Source organism: Mesoplodon mirus, assembly GCF_964341445.2.
Source record: "Mesoplodon mirus genome assembly, chromosome: 12".
Taxonomy (NCBI): Eukaryota; Metazoa; Chordata; class Mammalia; order Artiodactyla; family Ziphiidae; genus Mesoplodon; species Mesoplodon mirus.
This window is the reverse complement of record NC_138988.1, coordinates 4,062,123-4,083,189: the sequence shown is the minus strand read 5'-3', so window position 1 is coordinate 4,083,189 and position 21,067 is coordinate 4,062,123. Positions and strand designations below refer to the sequence as shown.

At 53.9% G+C, this 21,067-nt stretch overlaps 2 protein-coding genes across 3 annotated transcripts in view; both read right to left on the bottom strand.

The window, feature by feature from the left end:
- Positions 1–11,180, bottom strand: part of FGD5 (FYVE, RhoGEF and PH domain containing 5) — a 115,808-nt gene extending 104,628 nt beyond the window's left edge. For both annotated transcript variants that reach the window (XM_082637131.1, XM_082637132.1), the window contains exons 1-2: positions 11,032–11,180; positions 153–2,838 (exon numbers count right to left, since the gene is read on the bottom strand). In XM_082637131.1, the coding sequence (XP_082493257.1) occupies positions 153–2,838; positions 11,032–11,044 (2,699 nt within the window). In that variant the 5' untranslated portion in view covers positions 11,045–11,180. The remainder of the gene's footprint in view (positions 1–152; positions 2,839–11,031) is intronic.
- Positions 11,181–18,554: 7,374 nt separating this feature from the next.
- LOC309813828 (uncharacterized protein C3orf20) overlaps positions 18,555–21,067 on the bottom strand; it is a gene marked incomplete at both ends in the record, with an annotated part of 33,406 nt that continues 30,893 nt past the window's right edge. Inside the window, one exon of the mRNA XM_082638952.1 lies at positions 18,555–18,658. Within this exon, the coding sequence (XP_082495078.1) occupies positions 18,555–18,658 (104 nt within the window). The remainder of the gene's footprint in view (positions 18,659–21,067) is intronic.

Sequence of the window (21,067 nt, the reverse complement as noted above, 5' to 3'; positions counted from 1 at the left end):
GAAGTAACTGAAGCCACTCACCCCAAGTCACAAAGCTAGAGAGAAACAGAGCCTGAGGCTAAAAAGCAAGTCCGTTCTGTCCCCTACGCCTAAGCCTGCCTCTCGGATAGTTACACCTGGCGAACAGCAAAGGAAATGTCATTTCACGGTACCTTTCTGCCTCCTGGTCTGCACTCTGCTGTTTGCTCTCGAAGGCGTTGAAGCTGCTCATGTCCACGTAGCCGTCATTCTCGTTTGCTGTGGACAGGGCTCTGCTCTGATCTTCAAACAGCTTCGTAAACGTCCCGGCCCTTGGGGGCCTCCGAGGTGGAATCTGGATATTTTCATAGTCCGAGTTCATGGCCGGGATGTTCTCATAGTCCGAAGTGTCAGCGTTGGGGAACGAGATGGAGCGCGGCTTGGTCAGGGGCAGGGGCAGAAAGGGAGGCCGGGAGCGGTCCTCGAAGGACTCCACCCTGGACACCGTCCTGCTGAAGGGGACGCCCTTCCTCTTGCCGTCCCTGTAGAAGATGAGGGAGGAGGGTGAGTCGCAAGCCCGGAGCTTGCCGGTCCTCGCTTTGAGCTGCGGGGAGTTGCTGAGGCTCCTCCGGTCCATCTCCAGGAGCCGGGCCGGCCCATGGTAGCTGGACTCTGAGGAGGACCTGGACGAAGACACGTTGACGTCCACGTGCACCTTGCTCTCCGTCTTCTTCTTAAACGTCAGTGCCAGGAACCGCTTAAAGGACGGCTTCTTCTTCTTGGTGTGCTTGTCCGGGGGCTCACTCTCCACCAGGAGCGAGGGGGAGCTCTTCGTGATGGGCTTCTTGGTGATGCAGGCCAGGTCAAAAGGGGGCGGGATGTCCACCACGGAAGATGGGGTGGAGGTGCCGCTGGATGGGAGGTGGCCCCTCTGAGAGAAGCTGCCAGAGGAGCCAATCATGCAGGGCAGAGAGAGGTTGTCGTCCTTCCTCTTGATCCCGTGGCCGTCTAGGCCACACGCCTCGGGCTCCCGGCACAGGGACACGGGGATCTCTCGGCCTTCCACGGAGAACGATCGTGGGTACAGAGTGAAGGCTCTGGGCTTTGCTGGCAAGGCCCTGCCGACGTCCAGCGGCTTCCCCTCCAGTGACAGGACCGCCTTCCTCGCCTCCTTGGTGGCACCCCCAATGCCAATGGCTGATGAGCCAGCTTCCGGTCCCGTTTCTTCCGGGACAGTTTCTGGGACACAGCCAGCCATCTTCCCGGAGTGGGGCCGGGCCCTCGTGATGACATTCTTCCTGTCGATGGGGACCAGGCCACCCTCCGCATCAGAGCTCACCTCTTCCTTCAATCCACAGCCACTCGCGGTGTCTGAGGCAGCCTGTGCCTCGGGCTTCTCCCCCTCCCCAGGGTCCGCCTCGCACGCCAGGCCAGCTCCCATCTCATAGGGGTTGGCGAGCGCGTCGTCCGCGGCATCCTCCTCCTCTGGCATGACCACCACTTCAGGGACAGAGGGTCCCTCCCCGGCGCCGCCCTGCAGGGAGCCACGCGGGCCACATCCAGGCCCAGCCACGGGGTCCTGCTGCGCACGTTCCCCCGACCGCGGCTCCTGCTCCGCCTCTAAGCTTTGCGCTGACTCGGAGTAAGGAGAGCAGCTGTCGCTACAGAAGGAGGTGCTCTCGCTTGGGAAGAACTCGTAGGGCCGTCCTGAGAGTGGAGCCACAAAGTCGTCCACACAGTCCCTCTCGAAAGGAATGATCTGGCAGCTCTCCTCAGCTCCTTCATCCTGCACAGGGTCCTCACCTTCTTGAGGGTCCCCTCCCGCCTCCTGGGTGACCACTGGTGTTTCTTCTGGGTCAGTTTTCTCTTTCGGGTCAGCTGGCTCATCCTGACCATCCTGGCCGCCACCTCCTGGGGCATCTTCACACGCCTCCTGGGAGATGTCAGGGCTGTCTGTGGCCGCCTCCGCCTCTGGGACACCGGGGGCCAACCCCTCGTTCTCTGGGGGCTCCTCGCCGCCATCGGCAGCGTCCTGCTCAGCGGGCCCGTCAGAGCCCACACACTCGTCTGGTGCCTCCAGTTCTGTGTTGGTGCCGCCTTCCTCACTGTCCTCCTCTGACTCCCCGGGTGTCACAGGCGGCCCGGGCTCCTCACCACGAGCTGCTGGGTCCTCTGCATCGAGGTGAGTTAGAATGGTATCGCTTGGAAGGACCGCCTCTCCATCCCCAGGACCCCCGTCCTCCAGGATGTACACGCCGTGTTCTTCCACCTGCTCCTCCTCCTCCTCACTTGTGAACTTCTGCTCCTCTGCCCCCGGGGCACAAGCACAGTCCTCCACCTCCATGTTCTCAGGAGTGGGGGTGACGCCTCCATCGTCCTCTTCACCCAGCACCGCTTCAGCCGGGGCTGCCCAGTCCTCTGCAGCTGCCGCCCCTTCCTGCTCACACTCCTCGCCTCTCTCCTGGCACTCCTCCCCACCGCCGGCCTCCGGAGGCACCGTGACTGCATTCTCCACGGAGTCCCCGTCTCTGGGTCCGTCCTCTGCTGGGGGAGCCCCGGGGGCCACGATGTAATCCTCGTCTGCCTCGGGCTCAGAGCATTCCGGGGTGGACCGGTGCTCGTCGTAGAGCCCCCTGTCTACGCAGGGCAGCTTCCCATTGCTGCATTTGTTCAAGCTGTTGATCATGTAGATGCTGGCCCTCCACTCACTGGGGGTAGCCAGCCTGGGCTTCGGGGCGATGGGGGGTTTCGGCCCCCTGGACATGGAGTTGGGACTGTGAAGACTCTCAGGCCGGGGTGACGAGGGGAATTTGGGTGCCGTCACTGGCGTGAGGGGACTGGCAGCCTTCGGCTTGGGAGCAACTGGTGGTTTGGGTGAATCTAAAAGATGAAAATAAGAAAAGGAGAGAGAAAAGGTACAGTTACCATTATTTCCTTCCACTCGAGAGTCTCCTACTTACCATTCACAAGAGAACACTGAAGATGGTTTCCCAACGCACATGAACCCAATCTATCACGTTCTGTCAGGTTTACACCCTCCACCAACATCTTTAAAATCCCTTGACCTTCCAATAAAGATTCATTCTGTAAACAGGGTGAAGAGATCTTTCTTCTATGCACAGCCCAGCTAACAGAACCCAACTGAATGACACCCTGTGCTCCTCAAATAAAGGTGTCCACGTCGTTGCACTCATCCAACTCAACAACGATGTTGTAAATGCTTTCGATGTGCACGGGCCCATGAGACAATGCTGGTCCTAACAGTCAGATCCCTGCTGCCCTCATGGAGCCCACAGTCATTCCACCATTCATTCATTCTTCTGTCTATATACGCAGCACTGTAGATGGTAGAGGCTTCTAGGGCCAAGAAGAGAAGAACACCTCTGCTGAGGACTCAACAGTTGAATTAGGGAGACAAGACTAACAGAACAATTGGGGGACTGAGCCACAGACCCTTGGAATATGATGACTGAATATCTCCCTCCCTCCAGAATGGGACACCACAGGCTTAGGATGGTGGCATATGATTCTTCTGAGGGTCACCTCTGAGTTCTACATGCTTCAAGACTGGTTTCCAGCTAACTGCCCTGACTCCAAATTTCACAGGAGAAATTATATAGTATTTTCCAACATGGATATTTGCAAAAGGCCTTCTCCCCTGTGGATGTTCAGGATCTATCAGCCACGGCAGAATAAAAGATGTAGCACAACATACACATGTGACAGGAATTAGGGAAGCAAGAGTTGCCACGGCTAGGGAAGACCTCTGGGAGAAGGTGAAATTTCAGCTCACTTTTGCAGGATTGGAGGGACCTGGACAAGCAGAAGGGTCAAGGGAGGAGTCGCCCACTTCCAAGTTCAGCACCTGTCCTGCCACAGCCAGCCCATGCCTTCACACCTCCTGCCGTGCCTCCAGCCCCTGTCCACACTGCAGGCAGGGTGAGGAATGCAGATTTTCATGAAATGCAACTCCATCTGGCCAACTTCGCTTCAAAAGCACTGCCTGGCTGTTCACTGCCCAGGTTTAGGATGTACAGGTCCCCCTTTCAGTCCAGTCTCAACTCCCAGTTCCATCCCCACTAAGCCTTGGGTGTGATACAAAGCAGCCTCAGCATGCCAGCCCGGCTTGTGACAGAAGGAACACTGAGCAGAGGGCCTGGAGGTCTGTCAGCAAACTCTCCTCCTCCCCACACGTTTGACTCCCAGCTCAATCCTTGCAGCATCTAACACTGGTCATCTCTGATCCAGGGCTGTCTGACAAATATAATGTGAGCCCCATTTATCATCACACACGTAACTTTTAGTTTTCTCATAGCCACATTCAAGAGTCAAAAAGAAACAGGTGAAATTAATTTTAACAGTACATTTGGCACCTCAGTATATCCCAAATATTATCATTTTGGACATTATCATGTAATCAATGAATCATGTTTGGATCAACATGTAATCAATACACAAAAGTTACTAACAAGATATCTGACACTCTTGTTTGTGCTAAGTCCTCGAAACCTAAGGTATATTTCACACTTGCAGCACATCACGATTCAGACCAGCCACACTGCAAGTGCTCAGTAGCCACGCGAGGGTGGTGGCTATGGTGCCAGCTAGCACAGTTCTAACTGATTTTAACCCATCTCCATGGGACTGTCCCACTGGTCCCTCAATTTCAGTATATCTGAGGCCAAAGTCAGTATCATCTCCCCCAAACTGGCACAGCTACGCAAAATTCAGCTGAGGAGCACCAAAGGAAATAAAAAAGGCCCAGGACAGCAATAATATAGGGTTATAAAGCCCATGCACTCTGTTCCTGGAAAGGCCTGATTCCAGAGCCTCCGTACATTGCGCATAAATCTAATGAACTCAGTTGTATGGTTTCCCAGGACACAGCTAATTAGCGGGGGGTGGAGGTGCAGTGAGAGCAGCAACACTGCCAGTTGTGAGATGTGGTCGCGAACAGCAAGAAATGGAGAGAAGAGGCACAGCTGTCAAGACTTTAAAGGCTAAAGCAACCACTGCATCAACACCCTAACCCACACCTACATTCATCCGCACCAACACCCAGGCCAGCCACTGGCTTCCGGATAATAACCCAGAGTCTTCAAGATAAAAGAAGTGACTTTCCAACTTCTTGTTTCCATACGCAATCAAATATATCCTAATTTAGAAAAATTTCTGTCCAATTTAGTTTAAAAAAAAACTCGAATATTTGGAGCTTAAAGAGCTACCTGTCAATGTGGAGTAACAGGGTAATAATAAGCCTTTGGAGCCTGGTGATTTGGGTTCAAATTCCGCCGTTGCCACTTATAAGCTATGAAACTGACTCTCAGATTCCTCATCTGTAAAATGGGTTCAACAGTAACACCTACTATGAAGAGGTTGTTATGAAGATTAAAAGATATATATTAGCAGGACTTTGCATGGACAGGTGTTCTCAATAAGCAGTAGCTATTATTGTTCCAATAAAGTCAGTCTTTCCCTACACCACATCTTCCCCTGGTATAAGTCTTGCTCTACACAGATAAATGATGTAATACGAGCTTCACACTCTCAACATCAGGTGTCAGGCATTGGCATGAAATTATTCTTTGGGGGTGGGGACTCTCACTTCTCATCCTTAACAGGTGGTATTTCACATGGACACCATGAGACCTGACAGAGGTCATGAAAAATGACCATCACCTAGGCTGCATCGCTCCCACCCGCCACCCCATCCTTCATCCAATCAAGCTGTTGATCTGTGGGCGCCGTCTCCTCGAGAAAGGTTACAGTGGGTGTCTGAGGCGTGATCCTGAAAGAAAATGCCTTCCCAACAGGAGCCCCTAAGGAGTGACAGGTACACAGTGTCCATGCCCTGCTCCCAGCTCTAGAGCTTAGGGCGTTTCATCCACATCCCCTCTGAGATCAAAGGATGCCAGAGTCAGAAAGGCCTCGTCTGAACCCTCATTGAAAGATGAGGAAACTGAGGCACAGAAAGGGCGGGTGACTGGCCTGGAATACTCAGCGAGTCCAGCGCAGGGCCCCAGTAGAATGGTTTTTTTTTTAATAGGATTTTTAAAATATATATTTATTTATTTGGTTGTGCCGCGTCTTAGTTGCAGCATGCAAGATCTTCTTTGTGGCATGCGGGATCTTTAGTTGCGGCATGTGGGATCTAGTTCCCGACCAGGGATCAAACCCAGGCCCCCTGCACTGGGAGCGTGGAGTCCTAACCACTGGACCACCAGGGAAGTCCCAGAATGGGGGTTTCTTGCTTCCTGGTCCAGTCCCTTGAACCTCTGCCTCCACCTTTCTGCCACTGAGCATTTCTTCTACAGTGCAGACTCAGGGCTCCCAGCAGAGAAAGGCAAAACTCAGGAAAACTGAGGCCAGGGAGACCAGGCCTCAGAGAGACCAGGGACCGCTAACCAGGTGAGAAACTCACCTAAGGCTGAGTTAGAAGGACTAACTGTGATCATAAAGTGAATGATTGGCTTTCCTTCGCTCCTATCCAGTTTTCTTTAATCCAATGCCATTAAATAGATATTTATCGAGCACCTACTATTTGCCAGACACTCATCTAGACTCTTCAGATATATCAATAAACAAAACAAAGACAGTGTAGATGCTGCTTAGCCTTGAGCAGAAGGCCATGCACTCTCCAGCTAGTGTGATGAAGGAACCAGAAGTGGTGAGGATGGAAGGAGGGAGAGCAGGGAGGAGGCGTCTGCGATAATACAGGCCAGAGAAGATGGAGGCCTGGACCAGTTTGTAGCAGTGGAAGTGGTAAAAAAAAAAAAAAAAAAAAGAAAAGAAAGAAAGAAAGAAAGAAAGAAAAGGTCAGATTCCAAATATGAAGGTAGAGCTGGTGGGATTTACAGACAGTTTGGATTTGGGGTGTAAGAGAAAGAATAATCAAGGACAACACGAAGGTTTTGAGTCACAGCAACTGGAAAAGTGAATTTGTTACCAACTGAACTGGGGAAGGCTGCAGGTGCCAGGGGAGGAAACCAGAATTTCGATTGGCACGTGTAACATCTGAGTTGCCTATCACAGCCCCGAGAAGAACTGTCAGTGGGCTCTCAGATGGACCAGCCTGGGTTCCCGGGAGAGGCCTGGAGGCAGCCATCACAGAGATGGGATTAAGGCATGAGCCGGGTGAGCCCACCAAGTGACTGAGCGGGGGCAGAGACAACAGCAGGGCCCAGGAGGGAGACCCAGTGGCCCAAAGGTTATGAGAAGGAGCCAGCAAGAGAGAGAGAAGAGGGAGGAGAGAAAATGAAGAGTGTGAGAGCTTCCAGGTCTGCTCCCTCCCTGCTTCCCTCACAAAGAGGAACCACACAGAGCCCCTGCCCTCAGTACAAGGGTCTCAGACCAGTTCTGCCCAGAGAAGACCCAGGGGACAGATAGCACCAGGGTGCATGCTGAAGGACAGGGAGGATTTTAATAATCAAAAAAGAGGTTGGATATGATCCAGCAATCCCACTTCCTCGGCATATATCCAGAGAAAACCTAATTCGAAAAGATACACGCACCCCAACGTTCACTGCAGCACTATTTACAATAGCCAAGACATGGAAGCAACCAAAATGTCCATCGACAGGGGGGTGGATAAAGAATATGTGGTACATGTATACAATGGACTATTACTCAGCCATGAAAAAGAATGAAATAATGCCATTTGCAGCAACATGGATGGACCTAGACATGATCATACCAAGTGAAGTAAGTAGGACAGGGAAAGACAAACATTGTATGATATCACTTATATGTGGAATCTAAAAAACATGATACAAATGAACTTATTTATAAAACAGAAACAGACTCACAGACTTAGAAAACAAACTTAAGGTTACTAAAGGGGAAAGGTGGGGGAAAGAAAAATCAGGAGTTTCGGATTAGCATATACACACTACTATATATAAAATATATAATCAACAAGGACCTACTGTATAGCACAGGGAACTCTACTCATTATTCTGCAATAACCTATATGGGAAAAGAATCTGAAAAAGAATAGATACATATATATATGTATAACTGAACTGCCTTGCTGTACACCTGAAACTAACACAACACTGTAAATCAACTATACTCCAATATAAAATAAAAATTAAATTAAAAATTTTAAAACAAGAGGTTGGGTGTTCCAGGCAGAAGGAACAGAATGTGCAGAGGCCCAGAGGCAGTTAGATGCAAGCCCTTTGGGAGTAAAGAGTCCAGTTTGGCTGAGCTTTAGAGAATGGCAGGGATGGGGCAATTACAGAAAAATCAGAGCAGGGGTTTCCTCCTCTGGGCTGAGCTTAACTTTCTGCCTGTCCAGAACCCAGCATGGATGGAACTGCTGGACCCTCTGCTGCCTCCTGAGTCCCTCCGGCTGCTGCATGAACCTTCTCTCTCTCTCTCTGTAACACAGAGCCTGGGGGGGGCACACCCTCCCCACCCTGAGGTACCAACTCCCAAAACCTCCTGGCAATTTGCTACACCTGAGGATGACTCGAATGCAGAATACCCTTTGAGCCAAGAGACCAAGAGTTAACTGGGGGTGGGGAGTCACAGTGACAGGAGGAAGAGATTTTTAAGAGCTTCTGGTGATAGAAATCATCCCCAACCAGCCCCCTGGTACCAGTTTATATTTTCTCTATTTTAATTAAATATCTGCCACTCACACATCCACACTGCTGTTCCCTTGCCAGCTCTGCGGAGTTTAAATCAGAAGAGGTACTGAGAGGGGCACTGGACTGGGAGTTGGAGCTCTGATCTCCACTCCTGGCTCTGCCTTCAACTGAAGGGGAGACCTTGGGCAAGTCCCCTCCCCTCTTTGAGCCTCAGTTTCCACGTGTGCAGAGTGAGGGGACGGCACCAACCAGTCAGTAAGTGCCTTCTGTTTGCTCTGGCCGACGACAGCCTTTTAAACTCACTGCTTTTCTGATGACGTCCCCTGACATTCCCATCTTCAGCCCCTGTGTCTGTTTCAACTGCAGTTCACCATACTCCCCCTGGAACTCTCATAACCGTATGTTCCAAGAGTAATTATCTTCCAATTTCACCTTCCAATTGCATCTTAATTTAACTTTCATTGCTGGGCGCCTGCTGGAATGTCCCAGCGAAGCCTGATGATTTCTAATTAGGCTGCTGTTAGGCTAGTCCAGTGATCCACGACAGAGCGGGAAGAGCATGGGTCCCCGGCTCAGACAGACCTGGACTCCAACCCCAGCTCTGCCACACACTGGCTGTGTCACAATAACTAAGAGGATGGTGGTTACGAGATTCAGTCCCATGGAGTCTATGAACCACTATGCTGCATGATCGGGAACTTCAGAACCTGGCACATTATATGAGGTCTAGGGCTGCCGTCACACTGAAAAAGTAACCAGGTTTATGCTGGAGGCAAATGGCTGGATGGCAGATTTCCTGGGACCAAACCTGCCTTTACGTGTATTCCAGCTCACTCCATCCCCCAGATTCTCAGAGAAGGGAGGGCTTGCCCAAGCCTCATGCAGGGAAACGTGGGAATTCTGGACTGGCTCTCACCATTGTTTTAAGCGAGTTTTATTAGGAGTGTAGGAAAGAGCTAGCCTGGCTCTGTCCAGGCTGTGCCAGATCAGGCAGCAGTCCACCTCCTTCCTACAAGGAGTGGCTGGCTGGGCGCTGAGACCCTGCCCCAGCCTTTTCCACTCCTCAAAAGGGGAATCCCTGCTCCCACTCCCACCCCCTACCCTACGACCCACACGCACTCACTGTCCAGGTGCGTACACGCCCAGCAAAACAGGGCCTGGACACAGGGAGGCGGCTACCACACTCCCAGGCCCCCAAGTTTCTCCTTTGTCAGATCAATCCAGCCAAACGTCTCCCATCTGCATCTCACCCCTAAGACAATGACTTTTTTCATCAAAAAGATTTTAAAAAGAAAAAGCCCACGACACACACACACAAACACACACTTTTTACACATACTCAGGGCAGCAGGATATGGTTCTAAGACAGCCAAAATGGTGGCTTCCTGTTTCTTCAGGGATGTGTGTTTTGGAGTACGGATTCGGACAAGGGTGTTGGTCGGAGAGAGAGCTGCCTTCTGCTAAATTCTAAGAGAAAAATATGAAAAGAGCAGTAATCGCTCCTTGTCAGGCAAATGAAGTCAGCTGGGGCTGCTGCCTTGCAAACTCGCCTCTAGGAGGGAACTTTCTGCCCTCCCCGCGGAGGAGTCAGGAACCCGAGAACTGGGTTCCAGGCACCGCCCATCTCTCTCAGTTAATAAACCTGTTAAATGGCACTCCTCTGGAGGAATCACTATCTACTGTCAAACGCATTCTGGATTTCACGGAATCCCTGGCCTAGCAAAGGCAGATTTGGAGGGCAGAGAAGCAAGGGCTTGGGAGGGAACGCCTGGAGTGCGGCTCAGCCTTGGCGTCCCCTAGGCGTTCGGACCCCTGGGGGAGGCACAAAGGCGGCCCCGGGCCACGGCACTGCAGGAGGTTGGGGTGCGCTGCGGGTGTGTGTGTGTGTGATAATTTAGGGCTTTTTAGTTCCTTCGGAGAGCGAGCTCCAAGTCTGGGCGTCTAGAAGAGAGAAGGGAGCAAGAATCCGCAAAGGGCGCGCCTCGGAGTAGCGAGGGACCAGGAATAGACTCCGCAGTGGTGAAGACCTCAGACGGTTCCCGTGGGCCAGGAGGGGCCTCTGAGGGGCCAGCGAGGGCCTGAAGGGGACCCCGAGGAGCAGGAGTGAGGATTTAGGGGCGCGACCAAGTCGCCTTTGCGAAGGGCGCGTCATTCCCCGCTGCGAGGGGACCCTCAATACCGGGACCGCGGTGGGAGCGGGATACGGCCGTACGTGGCCAGGGTGCGGCCTCGCCGAGACCGAGGGTGCGTCCCCGAGGCTGGGCGTCTCGGACAGGGGCAGCGGCCCCTATGTTCTCGTCCTCCTCGGCGAGGGCACTCGTGACCCGCCCATACCTCGGCCGAGAGCCAGAGCAGAGTGGGAAGGTCGGGGGTTTCTCGGCAGCTCGCTCCCGGCGCCCCGCGGGCTACAACTTGGAGCGCCTGGCGGGGGCCCCTCGCGCGCGTCCCTCGGCGCCTGAGGTCGCGCGGAGCCTCCTACCTGCTCTGTTCATCTTCCAGCGCGGGGAGCCAGGGGCCGCCCGTCGGTGCGTCCGTCCTTCCGAGCACGAGTCCGCGCGCCGCCTCACTCCATGGCCGCCCCGCGGGGCCCGCACCCCCTGGCGCCTGCCCCGCCCCCGGCGTGCGCCGGACTTCGTGCAGCGCGCAGGGCAAGTGGGGGCTTGGGGGGTGCGAGCCTCCGGGGCTGGGCGGGGCTGGGCGGGGGGCAGGGAGGGGAAGGGGCGCGAACGCGGGGCGCGCGGCGTCGCGTTCACTCAGGACTCCGCGCGGCGCGCAGGGCCAGCGGGGCGCAGGGCGCGAGCCTCCGGGGGCGGGGCCGGGGGCAGCGGCTGGGACAGCGCGCGGTGTTGCGTCCGCTCCCGGCTCCCAGCTCCGCGCACGCTGCGCTCTGGCCGCCGCGCTGCTGCCCGTGCCGCCGCTGCCGCCGCTGCCCCTCCGCCCCCTCCTAGACGTTTCCTCCCGCTCCCGGAGAGGAAGCCTTTTTTTTTTTTTTCTCCCCTTTCTGCTCTGTCAGGGATCGAGGGAGCCGAGGGGCGAGGCGTCCCCGCGCACATTTAAAGGGGCCATGGCCGTGGGGACTCGGGGAGCTGCGCGAGGTTCAAGGCATTAGGATGGGAGGGGCGGGGTGAAGCTGGCGAGTTGGGTTTCTGGGGACTTCCTGGTCCCTTTGCCCAGCGGACCGTCTATCACTTTATTTTCAACCTCGGGCGTTCATTCAGTCCTGGGCCCAGCACCGTGCTGAGCGCAGAACAAGACAGCCCCAAATTCTTGCCCTAGTGGAGCTTAAATGGGATGTCAGTGGAGACACAAGACAAATAAGCAATAAACATCGTTTCAGAGGGTGATGGGTGACTTGAGGGAGATAAACCAGGGTCGTGGGGCAGAGTAATTTTTAAAAATGCAAATCCTCAGGGCCCGCCCCAGACTTAACTGAATCAGAAATCCCGTGTTTAACAAATCCTTCAGGTCCTTCCGATGCAAGCTAGTTTGAGAACCTCTGGAGTAGAGAACAGGTGATCAAGGAAGGTCTCCCTGAGGAGGTGACATTGAAAGGGAGACCTGGTAGATGAGGAGCCTTTGTCCACTCAGCGCTCACCAGCCAGCACCTCGCTGGGCCCAGGCCTGATGCTGGGTGACACGGATGACTCAAGCCTTCACCCTTGAGCACCCGTTGGATTGGCCATGCAAACATAGGCAGTTCTGCTTCCCCGGACAAGTGCTGGGATGGGGACAGGAGCTTGTGGGAACTCAAGAGGTGGCCCCTGAGTGGAGAGGGTTCCAGCAAAAAAAAAAAAAAAAAAAAAAAAAAGGCCTTTCAGGTGGAGGGAGTAGCTTGGGCAGAGACTTAGACGTGTGAAAAGGCATGGCCTGATGGAAGAGCCAGTGAGTGGTTTGGCAAGGCAGGGAAATGGAGGGTGGCAACATCTGATAAGAGGCACAGAAGGTTGAGGTGAGGCGTGCTTTGAAAGCCATACCAAGGGCTTCCTTCCATCAGCCATTGAAAGATGAGGGCAAGGGTCATGTCTCTCATCTATAACTGGCAGCCAGTGCTTATAGAGCACCTACTGTGGGCCTGGCAAGGTGTTAAGCTCTGTACCTGCATATTTACTCGTTTAAGCCTCACCACAACCTTATGAAGCCGGTATCAAAATTCTTCCCATTTTACATTTGAGGAAACCGAGTAAACTAAGAGTTCACATGAGCTTTCCTGACTGTTCTTGCCCTGGCTGTCCCATGTCTGCCTCTCCAGGACCCAGCTCAAGGTGTGGCTTGGTCATTTAGTAGTTTGGTTGTGAGCCCACTATGTGCCAGGGTGTAGGCTCGCAGCAACCCCAGCACTCTGTGGGAGGGTGTGGGGCTGGGGCACCTCAATTCACTTAGGCAATTCAGCCAATATATCTACTATGTGGGAGTAGGTGGGGGGAGGGACATGGAACATATCCCCCTGCACCACCACCATCCATTCCTATCCCTCATTTGGGGACGAAAGGCTCAGAAATGGCCCCATGCCAGGGTGATGACTCCAGGGCAGGAGCTGTGTCTGCTCTGCTTAACCCTGCAGCCCTGGCATCTAATAAAGAACCCAGCACTTAGTAGGTCTTCAAAAAATATGTGTTGTCCACAAAAATAAGGGCCTGGGACAGAGGTTCAGACTATTGTTTGGGATCACTTTGGTTTTCTGGGACTGAAGGTGGCAGAGGCTAAAATTTTTGTGACTTTGACCAGCTGTGCTGGGAGCTTGTGAGGAGGCAGAATTCCAAACGGCCACGAGGCATTTCGCAGCCTTGGCTGTCCTCCCTGAACCTAGATGCCTTTGGTCCAGCGTTTGGTCCAGGCAGTCCCAGATAACCATATGTTTTCATTGCACAGATGAAACACTTACTTCTCTGAGCATCGTCTGTGGAGCCCAGCAACAGCAGCACTCAGAGGCTTCTTAAGAATGCAGAATCTCAGGCCCCACCCCAGCCCTACTGAACTAGAACCTGCATTTTAACAAGACCTCCAGGTGATCTGTTTATACATCTGGAGAAACACTGCCTTGGATAACTCATCCCATTATTTTTTGGCCAGATGTGCTGCCAAAGTCCACAGAAGTAGAGAAGAGACTTCCCCAGGTTCTCACTGGGGTGAGAACTTAATCCTCTGACCTCTGTCTCCTTGTTAATACATTATGGGAAGGTGGGTAGGTTTCTGGATATCTGGGGGCCTGCACCCAGCAGAACTCCTGGTGCATATTAGGTGCTCACTAAAAATATAAAACTTGTATGAAGGTCTGATTTGAATTGTTTCATGAGCCAGTTGGTGCCTGACACAGAGGATGTTCAATGCACACATACTGAAGACAGGAATCAATACATTTCAGCTAGATAATGTGGAAAGGCTCTGGGGAGGTGAAACTCTTGTTTCCTGTCATTATGAAAAATCTTATGTTTTTGCACTCACCAAGCACTTCCATATAGCTGACCAAGTTTGTAGGTTTTGTCTTGTTTTTATCTTTTAATGCCCACAGTATAGAATCAGATTATGTGCGTTTCAGGCAAGGGCCTAAGGTGTACCTCAGTTTCTCCAAATTCAGAAATGAATTTGATCCTTTCAAAGGACTTATTCGTCTCTGAACCACTACAGAGTCCTTAAGCCTCCAGCCTTTTGTGGGGAAAACCTTTTGCCTCTGAAATAGGAAATCAATGGCAGAATTTGTGTTACTTAGACCCTTCATAAACTTTATGGATCCCTGCGTGGAAGCAGTGGAGATGATGATGGAGGTGATGGCGGAGGTAGGAAAGGTCATGTTGGAGGCGAAGGACGAGGGGGAGGGCGAGGTGGTGACAGGATAGAAGTAGCTGTGAACATCACGGTTAAGGTGGAAGGCGTGATGTAGTCGGAGGTGGTGGAGGACGAGGTGGATGGAGGTTATGGATTTGATGGATGTGGTGGAGATGGTGGCCTTAGAGGAGGTGACGGAGGTGGAGGTACAGAGGGTGGGAGGTGTCCGTTTGAATATGGGTACAAATGAGTGAGTGGATCAATCACTTCAATATTTGATGCAAGAAGAAAATATGTTTTAAAAGTTAAGATCAATTCTGGGAATTAGCAATAAAACCCAAAGAACCTAGGACCCCCAAGGCAGGAGCAGGAGAGGGAGGCTCAGATAATTCAATCAACAGCCAGCTTACCCTTTGCTGTAGGGCCTGTGGAAAGAAGAGGGAGGGCAGGAAGAGACCTCAGTGCTTGTCTAAGACCTTGCCACGACTGTTGAATTTGGGATTTGAGGCTAAGCAAAGTCTACGTTAAACGATTATAGCACCAAGGGCAGTTGGGAAAAAAAAAGCCAGGTCTGAACTTGTTTAGCTGAAACCACACGGTGGTGTGGAGTGATGGGCCGTGAAGCTGAAACGCTTATTCCTTTGTTTGCTTTTCCTAATACAAGAAAATGGATGGGAAAGACCAGAGGGCTTTCCAAACATCCGGAGCTATGTCCAACTGGTGGTTGGACTTGTTTAGTCCTTATGGAACTGAGCTATAACCACTCACTGAGCTCAGGGATGCGGTCAATAACCAAGTGGGGGGTGACGACCATCATCTCTCTGGGTTTGAGCCTTTCACACACATACTCTTCCCAAGAACCCTATTAAGTGTTTCTTATCTCCCCATTTCACACTTGGGAAAACTGAGGCCCAGACTGGGGAAGTGACTTGCCCTTCCAGCCCAGCCAGGACTCACCCCCACTTCACTCTGAGAACATGTTCTTAACTACCAGGCTATACTGCTTTCTCTGTGATGGGCACAAAGTCTGCCTAGATTTCATGCTTTCCAAATCACTCACCATCTTACTTGCTCCTCTCAGCAGACATGAGCCACCCAGGGTAGGTGTTATGCCCACTTGACAGACAGAGAAACTGAGGTCCAGAGGGAAAAATAACTGGCCTGGGATCCTACGGTAAGTCAGGGGATTCCAGTGCTGGGATCCACACCCCCTGACATCCAGGCCCAAGTCGGAATGATGTGGAGCTCTGCATACAACTTAAGTCACCTCAGATCAAAACCACTGAAATTCAGCTCCCTGTTCCCGCCTGCCTGAAGCAGAGCCAGCACCGAAGCTGGATGTGATCTCCAGAAACAGAGAGCGCCCAGGCTCTGTGAGCTCCACGGCCAAACCTCCCAGACAGGCGGTAGAGCGCAGTGGTCAGGAGCCACACTGACCTGGGTGTGACCTGGGCGGGAGGGCAGGTCCCAGCCTCAGCTTCCCCATTGGTAGCTAGTATGTGCTGAGCGCTTATTTGGTGCATTCAGTAAGTCTTTTGCATATATTAGCTCATTTACTCCTCCCAAAAAACAAACTCCTCCTGCCCCTGAAGTAGGCAATGTTATTACCCCTGTTACAGACAAGGCTACCAAGGCACAGAGAGGCTGAGGCATTCGCCCAGGGATACATAGCTAGTGAATAGTGGGGATTCCACCCTGGCTCTGCGGCTGGCTTTCTTACCCACTTCAACACACTGCTGCCCTGTGAAGGATATGATCATTGTGTCTGCTCATTAAATAAGATGAATTATCTAAAGCATTCAGGAGGGGAGAAGGGAAGACAGAAGGTGCTCAAGAAATGATCATTATCATTTGAACATCTAGTAGAGAGTTGGTGTTCAATAAATGCTTACAAACAAAGTACACCGGGAACTGGGGCATGCACACCCCGCGATCAGAGCAGGAGAGGGATGGGAGAGAGCATTTACTGAGCAGCCTCTGTATACTGGGATGGGTGAGAGGGGGCAACGGGGGAGCCCCTCAGGAGCACGGGGAGGCAGCCTGGACCCTGCTTCCTGGCCCGGGGTGGGGGAACGATCGGGGTTTTGTTTCCCACTGAGATGGGGGCGCTTCCATAAAGCTGGGGCCCAAGCCCAGCTACCTTCGCATCCCTCTCTGTAGCAGAGTCCCCCTGGTTTCCCGGTTTCCACGAGGAGCAGCTCTATGCCTTTTGTCTCCGGGGATAAAATGCATGTTATGAAACGGAAGTGACCCCGGCCCTGCAGCCTCTTTGTGCTTTTGGACTGCTCACCCCACAACGCCTCGGCTGCGACATCATCAGCTTCAGGGCTTATCTCCCCCTGGAAAGTAATTGAGTTGCCTTCCTGGCTCCAGGGGTGGGCAGATCTGAGCCAGACACCTGCCGGGGTGGACTCGGCTTAGCAAGGCCGCCCCTCCCTTCCTGTGCCCCAAAGACCGGGCCCTCACCCCCACCCCACTGCACACACCCGGCCAGGCACGAGCAGAGGGAGGGGCGGGGGTCCTGAAGGCCCCTGGTTTCACCAGTCACTGGCTCTGTGGCCTTGGGGGGTGGGGAACACTTCGCCTCTGTGCACCTCAATTTTGTCCTCTGTAAAATGGGAACAATGAGACCTTTTTCTCGGGGTCATGGTGAGGATGAAAGGATGTTATTTCCCCTCTCTCTTCCCTTTCCTGTCCTTGAAGAGCTCATGGCTTGGTCTGAGAAAAGGGCCTGGGTCAGCCAACAGTGACACAGTAGAGCTAGGGGTGAAGGCAGAAGATTGAACGGGCTGAGGGGCTAGAGGAGGGGAGGTGACATTGGGCTGGGCTTTAAAGTGGCATTTACAGGTGGAGGGGTAGGGTTGCCATTCCAGGTGAGGGTACAGCCTGTGGGGATGGAAGAGGAGGGCAGGATTGGAGCGAGGTGAGAAGTGTGCTCTGGACACACTCTCCAATGGCCGGCCAAAGAGTTTGGACTTTACCCTGCTGGTGATGGGGAGCCTTAGAGTGCTTCTGGGGGAGGGAGTGACATGGCCAGACCTGTGTTGTAGCCGGAGTGGGAGGGGAGCCAGAGGGACAAGTCTGGAGGTAGGATGGCCCAAGGAGGCTGGGGCAGGGACCCCAAGAGAGACTAGGCCTAAATTTATGAATGTTCCTGACCCATGGTCGCAGGGCTCAAACGCATGCGAGAAAGGCTTCCAGGAGGAGGCAAGCTTTGCTCTGCACCCTGGAAAAAAATCACACAAGCAGAGGGGAGCAGGAAAGGGCCTGCCATACAGCGGGTGGGAGTGGGAACTGGGGGTCAGTAGCCCAGTTAGGCTGATGTGTCCAGTGTGCAGGGATGGGTGAGAGGGACGAGCAGGGGCCTCAAAAGCCTTTGTGCAGCAGGCCTTTGACTCCCCAAGGAAGGGCTGAGCTCTGGGGGAGGGGAGTCTGAGGCTGGGCAGGGCCACTCGGAGTTTTTATCACCACTGGGTGGGATCCAGGGTCTGTGGAGGAAGTGACCGCCCTCTTCCGGCCAGCCATTTTTTTTCCTTCTGCTGCCCGTTTGGCTTTTTCCTGAGGCCGCATTTCCACAACGGCCCCTCCTGGCTGGCTGGGCGTGGGCATGGCTCCACCACACACCCAGCAGCAGGGGTGGCCCGGCGCTAGGCTTCCTGTCCCTCTTTGGGCAGGCTGATTGGAGGAAAACAGCCCTCGAGCCTTCTTCAAAACAGGAAACTGCTCTCCCTGCTTCCTGAAGGACAGGAACTGTCCCCATGGCAACCATGGGACAAAGAGGCCATGTTAACCCTTCTGAGGTCAGGCCTGGCTGAGGCCCCTTCTTACCAGCCCCTTGTGGGTGTGGCACTGTACAGGTGACATCCTCCAAGTCTCACCACCATTCTGAGGGCAGGGCAGGGCTGGGACTTCATACCCATCAGATGGATGTCAACGTGGAGTTCAACTCCGAGGGCAAAGGCATGGCACACGGTGGGGTCTGAGGTCAGCTGTCTCCGTTGAAATCTTGGCTGGGCTGGCTGTGTACCTGGGGCAGGTGACTGAACCTTCCAGCCTCAGTTTCTCTACCTGTGAAACAGGAAACGGTGCGGGGCTGTTGTGAGCGTCCACTGAGTTCCCCGCTCGTCCAGCGCGTACTCGCTTGTGCTATGAGCTGTTCTAGGCCCTGATGGCAGCGACAATGACATGAACGACAACCTCCTGCCTCATGGGCTGAGTGTGTAGACGGGGGTCAGAAGGTCAATAGGCCCACATGTCCGTGCAGAGCAGAGACTTGCAGGGAATGACCAGGGCTGCAGGTGGGGGAGGGGAGCATTCGGGCAGCGGGGCAGCAGGTGTGCTATCTGGGGATCAGCGAGGCACAGGGGCGGGGGAGGGGGGGAGCAGAGAGCCTTTGGGTCTATCCTCAGAGCAAGGCGGAGCCAAGGAGGGTGAGGCAGGCCGGGCACGTTCTGACTCGCATGCTTAAAGATCTGCCTCTGGCTGTGCGGACACACAGAGTGACAGGGACTCTGAATGGTGTATTTCCTGGGGGGACCTTGCCCAGGACCCTGGAGAGACCTGAGTCATGGGGAGACACCATCTGTGCTGGTGCTGGGGAGCAGGGCAGGGCGGGGACTTCATGACCTGCCCCACTGCTGCCACCGTTCAGGGGCCCAGCCTTTTCCTTGACGGCCCACCAGGACACACCCACCCTACCTCCCTCGGACATCCAAGGGCTGCGAGGAGGATGCGGTGGACGCAGCTCCCGCACTGTGGCAGAGGCTGCTCTCCTCGCCGCGGCCTCTCGAGATCCCACACTCCCTGCCTCACCACGCCCCCTTCCCACCCCATCTCCCACCACCCTGGGCTCTGGCCACACTGGCCTTCCTCTCCATCCCAGACCCTGCCCGGCTCCCTCCAGCCCCTGGGACTTTTCCTGCTCTCTAAAATGCCTTCCCAATTGCTCACGTGGCTGGGCTGACCCCCTCATCCGCCAGGTCTCCAATGTCACCTCTTCTCAGAGACAACCCCACCCCTCCAGTCCCTCAGCATCCCCTTACCCTTCTTCGCCTGCACTTACCTATATCTGAGATCGTCTCAGGATTTATCTGTTTCCCTGTGTGGTGTCCGTCTCCCCACCTGGTACGACAGCTCAGGGAGGGCAGGGCGCCCGGAGCAGAGCCTGGCACACAGTGAGAGCCACTGTAACATCTGCTGCGTACCGAAGGGACGATAGTGACAGAGGCCCCCCTTCCTGGGCCTTATCACCAAACCCCTGCTCACCTCCACAGTCTGAAGAGATGTGTTCTTTCGGCCAGGAAGGCAGCTCTCAAGAGGAGTTGGTTGGAGGTGAGGGGAGCAAGGGTTAAATTAAATGCCTGCCCTGTAAGGAACTAGTTTTGTTCACGAATGTTAACAATCACCAAGAACTGTGTAGGGGACTCGTGCACTGGGAGGGATGTATCATTATCCCCATTTTTCAGATGAGGTAACTGAGGCGCAGAGAAGCAAAGTCTTGAGCCCAAGACCACACAGCTGGGAGGGGGCAGAGTTGAGGGGAAACCCAGGGGCCTGTGCCTTTCTCCTTAACCTTCCGCAGAGCTGAAAGGGGCCTCACGCACAGATGAGAAAAGGTGATTGACTTTCTGAAAAATCTCCAGGGCTTTGTCAAGGCTACTGCCATCAGCCACATCATTGGGTTAACATAGGTGAACACAAACTTCCTGGACTGAAGCACCCTCTGCGCTGGTTAAAGCGTGAACTCCAAAACCCCATTCCAGGCCCAGTGAGTTAAGCCTCCCTGAGGTTGAGGTGGAGAGTCTTCATTTTGGGAAACACGGGGTTGAGGCTGTGGAGGCCGCACTGTGAGTGGAGACTGGGCTGGGAGGAGCACAGGGATCCTTTCCAGCCAAAAAGCCTGAAGTTCCAACTGGGTCATCAGCTGAGACCCTGTCCATTGATAATCTCAGGGTGTGGAGTGTCTGAGGGGGCATGAACATGTCCACACCCTGCCCTGCCGAGCTGGCGCAGCCCTGGGAAGGCCTGCCAGGCAGTCGATTCCAACCTCCGACCTCTGACCTCCTACCTGCTCTTGACTTACCCCAGGGACAGGGAGCTCATGTCCTCACAGGGCTCTCCTCCCCTTGTGAGACATCTTTGCGGAATGGGGGTGGCAATGTTACCTTCCCCAATGCACCCGCAAGGCTGGCGATTTTAAAAGAGGCATTTGGATGAGCCACCAGGCCCGACTCCTGATTTATTTTCCGGAATGGAGCTCTGCCCCTCTGCTGGCTGGTGGCAGAGGGCGGGGGAGCGGCTCTGCAAGGACCATGTTAATTAGCTTAATAAGCGCATGTGCACCCATGCGGAGGGACCCAGAGGCAATGTGACCGCCTGTCATGGACACCATCAACTTCTGGGGTGAGCCTCCTCTACCTGAAATCCAGACACTTAGAGAAATGAATCCGACACCATGAAAACACTCAGCGCTCTGGGCACCAGTGCACTGCCCCACAACTGGGGGTCTCCATCCTTCTAGAAGAAGCTGCAGAAAGCACACATGGTACCCCGCAGGAGCTGCCTCCTAAGCTGCCTTCTGGCAGGGGGGCTGCAGGCTGGAGCCTGATCCTCTCCAGCTCAGGGGAGCCCCTAGGGAGGGGACAGTGTGTGAGGGAGGGGACCTTCAGCACATGGTCTGACAAATTCTGATGATCTCACAGTATGAGCTGGGGACAGAGCCTGACAGCTCAGAGTTTGGGACGAGGGTGTGG